Raw genomic sequence first — 7399 nt, 5'->3', positions numbered from 1 at the left:
ACAAGAATTCAAAAGCTTATATACTATATATATATACTTATACATATATGGAATAAAAAATTAATAGAAAAACGCCTCATTCGTCCATGTCCTCAACATAAATAATTACCTAAAAATTTACCATTATCACCAATATTTTAACATCGAGTTAAACATATGAAAGGCAACTGTATTTAAAAACAATACTGGACAATAGCAATGGAAGCACACTTCTTGTGATCTTTTTGGTCAAATATTCTAAACATTTTATTCCTTTTCGTTTTGTCAACCAGATGGCAACCCTTCTAAATACATATACAAACTCACAATCCAACATTCCACTTCAAATAATTATTTCATGCAATTAAATTTTAAAATGTTAACTCTTATCCTGCATTTCAGTTTACCCACGCGTCGAAATCGGACCACAAAACCCGCTCCGCGTCGAACGTGATCAAATTGCCAAGCTGGAGTGTAATGTCGACGCAAAGCCAAAAGTCTCCAACATACGTTGGTCTCGCAATGGACAATATGTCAGTGCCACGCCCACACACACCATCTTCCGCGTGGGGCGACATCACGCGGGCAAATATACCTGCACTGCCGACAATGGACTTGGGAAGTCTGGCGAAAAAGATATAGTGCTCGACGTACTCTTCCCACCCATCGTTGTCATCGAGTCGAAAACGCACGAAGCCGAGGAAGGTGAAACCGTGTTGGTACGCTGTAATGTTACCTCCAACCCACCGCCTATTACCATCGAATGGCTGAAGGAAGACGCCCAAGACTTTCGCTTCACCGGTGAGCTGCTGACGCTGGTATCAGTGCGTGCCGAACACGCTGGCAACTACATTTGCCGCGCCGTTAATATCATGCTTCCGTACACCTCAAAGCGCGTGGAGGGCGTTGGCAACTCGACGGTGGCGCTTTTGGTGCGGCATCGACCCGGACAAGCCTATATAACGCTAAATAAGCCGATCGTTCATGTCGGAAATGGTGTAACGCTCAGCTGCTCAGCCAGTCCACCGGGTTGGCCCGTGCCACAGTACCGTTGGTTTCGCGATGTGGATGGCGAGTTTAGCAACACACAAAAGATATTGGCGCAAGGACCGCAGTACTCCATACCGAAGGCACATCTCGGTAGCGAGGGCAAGTATCACTGTCATGCTGTGAACGAGCTGGGAATCGGCAAGATGGCTACCATCATACTCGAAGTACATCAACCACCACAGTTTCTGGCCAAGCTGCAGCAGCATATGACACGGCGCGTTGGCGATGTGGACTATGCAGTCACATGCAGCGCGAAAGGTAAGCCCACGCCGATTATACGCTGGATCAAGGATGGAACCGAAGTGCTGCCTGGCCGCAAGTTTTACGACATACGCACCACGCCGACCGAGGGCCAAGGAGGTGTAGTCACAGTGCAGAGCATACTGAAATTCCGCGGCAAGGGGCGACCAAGTGGCAATCAGCTGGTCCCCGCCGATCGTGGACTCTACACCTGTATCTATGAGAACGAAGTGAACTCGGCCAACTCCAGCATGCATCTGCGCATCGAACACGAACCAATTGTGCTGCATCAGTACAACAAGGTAGCCTACGACGTACGCGAATCGGCCGAAGTTCTCTGCAAAGTGCAGGCCTATCCAAAGCCAGAGTTCCAATGGCAATTCGGCAACAATCCTTCCCCACTCACAATGTCCTCAGATGGGCATTACGAGATCGCCACACGAATGGACAACAACGACATCTACACCTCGATACTATGCATCAACCACATCTCACACTCAGACTATGGCGACTACACCTGTCGCGCGGTCAATCCACTCGACACAATACGCACACAGATTAGACTGCAACCGAAGGGTGCACCGGAACGACCAGGCGCTTTGAAAGTGATGGAAGTTTCGCACAATTATGCGATACTCAGCTGGATACCGGGCTTCAATGGTGGCATGCAGAGCACAAAATACCTTGTCACTTATCGCCGTGTGGCCACGCCGCGTGAGCAAACCCTCTCCGATTGCGCCACACACACCTACACCACCTCCATTGCGAGCAGCCTCAGCAACAGCAGCGGCAGTGCGAGCAGCATCAGTTCAGCTGATTGGTTAGAATTCGATTGCTATCGCGAGAATCCATGCAAAGTGACACCGTTGGATCAATATCAAAGCTATATGTTCAAAGTGTATGCGCTCAATTCGAAAGGCAGTTCAGGTTACTCAAACGAAGCATTGGCCACCACAAAAGTGAGTAAAATTCCGCCGCCGCTACACGTCACCTACGATCCCGATTCGCATGTTTTGGGCGTCAATGTTGCGGCGACATGTCTGTCATTAATTGCGATTGTCGAATCGTTGGTGAATCGCGAAACGCCAATGGCCACATGGGAGATTGTGGATACGGTGACATTACTGCCGTCCGGCGCAGAGGCCACATTCAAAGAAGCCGTAATTAATCACATTCCACAAACGACACACTACAGCGCGTCCGGACGGACGTTGGGCCATGCAGAGGACATAACATTGGCGCTGGCAGAGACGGCGCAAGGGCCGACGGTGCGCGTGAAATTGTGTTTGCGCACAAATCACGACCATTGCGGACAGTATGCGAATGCGGAGAGTGAGTATAGAGGATATATGTATTTAGTTAGTTAGTTGAAGAGCTAGATGGACTCAATTGCATTGGCGTTTCGGAGTTTTGGCCTTTTAGTTCTTTCCTTTAACATTCCGTTTTGTTTTTCCGAAACAAATCACTATTCCATTTTCTTTTTTTTTTGCCTTCAATGCAAATATCTTGCAGATTTTTTTGCAAATGCATGCATGCAAAACTAATACGCTTTTTACCGTTTTAAGCTCAGTGCGCTGTAGGAAATAACGATAGAAATTGTATCGCCAATAAAAAATATATATTTTTTTGCTTGCGTTTTTTTAGTTGTTTTGTTTTTAAAATAATTTTTTAAAGTAATTCTATAGAGTTTTGGATAGCTTTTTGATACTACAAAGGTGGAAAAACAGGTAGATGTTGGGAATTATCACTTCTCTGAAAACATATTAGAGTCTTTGAGGAATCTAAGTACTTTGCCCGGAAAAAGTGAGTGTAACTCTCAGTTCCCAATGCATCTCTGCAAGAAAATGGATCCTCTCAGTCTATGCAGTGTATCCACGATGTAGAGAACAAAGGTCGCGCCCATCCCAGTACCGCTATTTCGCTCTAAGTGAATTTGACAGAACCGCTGTTTGTATGACGTCACACTTGTGCTACTTGTTTACATTTTTCTTGCAAAATTTTTTTTTCTTCTTCCATTCTTGCTCGCGTTTTGGCATTTCTCTCTCGCAAATGCACCAGTGTGACGTCACACAAAAATTATTCTCAAAAAGCCTCTCTGATGGGCACAATCTTGTATTGAGCTCTAATGACGAGATCAATGACAAGTCCCCGCTATTCTTGGTCCAACAATAAGCTCCAATTCATTTGAGGTTACCCTTCAGATGCCAACCAGCTCAAACCCAATTTGAGTCTTGACGAAATCAGAAAAGGTTTGTCAAAATTTGTCCATTACTTTTTTGTAAGAAAACCAACGTCATAATCTTTTTCCAAAATAAACCCCGGGAGTCAGAAGTAGTGCCAAGTCCAAAGTCCTATTCCATCGGCAAGGCCAGGGTTGGCAAATCCAACAAATCTAATCACGCTCCTTTAGAGCCCATTTTTGGCCATGATTCTACGCTACCATATTTGTGTTGAATGTTTGTCGACCAGTCTGACAAAAGCAGTGCGCCCAGAATACAAAGCCGCTCACAGAGCCCAAGCCTTACTAAAGGCTCTCAGCCTCTGTCCGAAAATCGTGTGCAATTGATTTACCTTATGTTCGATGTGAGTTTTCCATATTAGATTCCTACCATTCCATATTAGATTGTCACCTCCGCGAAAATAATTAAGTTTACGCTTTCAAACATCGGATATATAAAGAAGAATATAGTTGTCTGGTTAGGGTTGATAGCAAAACCGTATAAAGTGGCATCATTTATCTAACCTGTTATGGGTTCTCTGTGTCTTTACATAGATCTCCCTGAGGGACTTCCCTGGCGCTAGTGCACAAACATTATCAGAGTGGTCTGCGAAGTGATCGAAATCTTGCATTGTGGTTATTAGAAGTCCACTTTTAAACCCCACAATAGAAATCAGCTGTACGTCCTCTCCCAATCTCCTCTGTGCTACAAGGCAATCGACTGTGACAGACAGACTGGACCGAAACTTATTGCGAGCTCATTATCATCCTTCCCCGATTAGGGTATGAACACTTCCCTATCTTGCTTTCAAATACGGGAAATATGGGTAAAGGCCATACAGATCCTAAAAAGTATAACAAGATTCCCTATAAGCTTTCGCATCTTCTGATACACACCCATCTGTCCCAGGTGACTTAAATTTGTCAAAATGGATGGAGAAAACCATACTGACTTCTCAGTCATAATCTGTGGTGCTATATAGCAGTTTATGTAGTGGCTCTTTCCGTAACTTGCAAGCCGGATAATGGGTTTTCAGTATAGTGTTCTAAGGTCCAGCACCGTCGTGGACCTTTGATATCCTGGTCCTTTGGAGCTTCGCAAGTATCAGTTGGAAGCACAAAAAATTTCCTTTTAGGGATTTATTCGTACCGGTGCTCTCCTTTTTTGAGCCAGGCTTAGCCATTGTCGTCTCCATCTTTAACACCACCTTGGATAAGGAGGGGAAACAGCTAGTACCTCCTAAAAGTTAAATTTGCCGTCATCATCCATCAGTAGCTTGGCACAATGAAGTGCTACTCTCAGTCATAGAGAATGGTGAGTTTTGAGACTGCAGATCCAAATCAAAGTTAGCCGACGAGTCGGCTGGGGAATCCCAAGCTGATAATTACCCATGCAGAGGTATCTGGAGTCTGAATTTCTCCATGAAGAAGCGAAGGCTGAGATTTTATTCCTATTGCTATTTCAAATGGTGCATTTTTTCCTACTTTCCGAGATGGATCGAAGGCTATTCGGGTTGCTCCAACTTTGCGTGTCTGGTTTATCGTTTAAAAAGCAGCCCGAATGAAGGAAATAAACAGAATCGGTTACTATTTGTACTTAACCCGCCTTTATTTTGTAAATCTGATTAGTAATTCGACTAAGCCTTCGCACAGCGTAAGAGTGTTTTGATGTCAGTATCGAAATATCTCATTCAACGTACTTACATACGTTTTTAAACCTTTTTATACAAGTACTTATCTGGAAACCCTACTCCATAATACCATCTATGGATAAATTTATCCACGTTTTGTTCTATAATTTTCTGTTCTTCGAATATATTATTTTACTTTATGTTCCCTATAAAGCTGAGTTCTTTGGTGTCAAATTCTCTCTCTATCATCTATGTTTGTCAATATGTTTATGCCCCTTGAGACTGTTTTTGTTTTGCTTTTACAACTTCCCGCTTTTCCAGCAAAAACTTATTGCAATTTATATCGAAACAAATCACTTCCATTCTAGTAACTGTCCAGCCACTTTAATTGTTCCTTTGTGTTAGAAAAGAATTAACACTTCTTATCCACATTTTGCATAACACTTTGTCTTTGTCTCCATTTTTCTTCTTCTTTCCATGCCACCTCCAACCGTAATTCATCAATCCGCAACGCGCCATCACTGTTATTCCGATGCTTTTTATCACACCACCGCAGTTGGTAAATCATACATGCCCGACTCGTCAGCGCTAACGACATCCGCCGTAATAGCCATAATCGTCTCATCCATCGCATTCCTGCTACTCGTCGCACTCTCGGTGGTCTTTTTCCACTGTCGACGTGCTGCGTCCAACAAGAAAGCCAGCACCACCTCACCCGCCAAAGAGTACGATCTCGACTCGGGTCGTCCGTCTATTGTGGCGCAAACAAATCAAGCGCCACCACCCTACTATCCCACCGGTAGTCTGGATAGCAGCAAATCATTAGACGCACATGCGATAGAGTTGACACTCACTGCCGTGCAGGACACCGAAGAACAGCTGCATCAGCAGCAGCAGCATCAACAACAGCAACAACAGCAGAAATCTGCGGCTTCCATCTATGGCTCACAGAATGGTTATGGTTATCATGTCACATCAGCTCTTGGGGGCGTCAGCGGCGGTGGTGGCGGCAATGGCAGCGACGGGGATAGCTATCAAGTGACGCCATTAGCGCACTCCACCATTGCGGGCCGCAGCGAGTGTAAGTACCTTAGTGTAAGCTTTTCCATGTGCAATCCACCGACCACCAACCGTCCCCTTCCCTCTCCCCAACTCACTCACTCACTCACTCATTGGCGTGCGTGTAAAGACAATGCTCTCGAGGATTATGTGCGCATTCATTCTTATTTGTGCCGATGCGTTAGACATTTCTGTGTGCGTGCTCTTCGGCGGTTGCAGCGGGTCTACGCAATCTCATTTTGGACTGGGTTAAGCTGGCAGTTACCGCGCTATTAAATGTCCGGTTAGTCGCGCAGGTTGGACGTAGTGCAGGATGCTCATATATGCAAGCTGCTGCGTCAGTCAAACTTCGATTCACAGCAAAATGAACGTTAAATTGAAATTGCTTTGTGAAATGCTGGTACTTGAAGGCTCGCGCCATCACACGCTTAACTAGCAAACTCACCCTTTGGGTAAGGGTATGTGTGTGTAGATATGTCATGTAGACCTCAATGGCCGTCAAATATTTGCTAATTTTGATATTTCGCTCAACGACTACTGGGTGGGAACGATAAAGCTTTATTTCTTTAGAAATGCAATCAACGTAGAAGCTTAATTTCAAGCTTAATGCGAATGCGTATTCTGTATGGTAGTGTCACCAACAAAAGTGGCGAGTCCACAAAATTCAATTATGTTTTATCAACACATAAAGGCTTCGAATAATTGTCTACTTCGGCATGAATGTCGCGACAGCTTTGCTGCAAAGCTTCACTAGGTTTGTTTCGATCCCCCGGTTTAGAGGTCAGAGAACTAACGACTGACTGGTAGACGATCTCAAAAAAATCCCGATTCTTATTGGGAACTCGTTCAGCCATTTCCAGTGGTCTATCAAAAGGGTAGGGGTAAAATATTAGTGTGAAAATAAGAGATTTTATCGAATTTCTGTAGAAACGCCTAGCAAACCTCCAAACCCGTATTGTAACTAAAATAAAGGAAGCTATTTCCCGATGGGTTTGAGGTGCTGAAAGATTTTATTGCCCATTCATGTCGTTCGTTTTTCCATGGCATACTTGCGATATTAATTTCAACCTCCACAACGAGGAAAAATCAACCCTTTTTCTTCTATTGAATTTTCTGGAGACTTAAGCACAAAGATGAAGCAAAGATTGACCTCAATTTGTCATAAAGATCTGGAATATTATTGGCATGTTCACACCTCGTCTTCTAACAATATGCGTCATAG

The 7399-nt window shown here is 44.3% G+C and overlaps 1 protein-coding gene across 1 annotated transcript in view; it reads left to right on the top strand.

The window, feature by feature from the left end:
• The window catches only part of LOC118742111 (hemicentin-2-like), a gene marked incomplete at its 5' end in the record, with an annotated part of 44231 nt that extends 37801 nt beyond the window's left edge, over positions 1–6430 (top strand). Inside the window, 3 exon segments of the mRNA XM_036474072.1 lie at positions 382–2601; positions 5675–6199; positions 6363–6430. Of these exon segments, the coding sequence (XP_036329965.1) occupies positions 382–2601; positions 5675–6199; positions 6363–6430 (2813 nt within the window).
• Between the last annotated feature and the right edge of the window lie 969 nt (positions 6431–7399).

Source organism: Rhagoletis pomonella, unplaced genomic scaffold (genome assembly GCF_013731165.1).
Source record: "Rhagoletis pomonella isolate Grant_MI unplaced genomic scaffold, Rhpom_1.0 Rhpom_scaffold_00006, whole genome shotgun sequence".
NCBI lineage: Eukaryota > Metazoa > Arthropoda > Insecta > Diptera > Tephritidae > Rhagoletis > Rhagoletis pomonella.
This window is presented reverse-complemented; position numbering and strand designations above follow the sequence as displayed.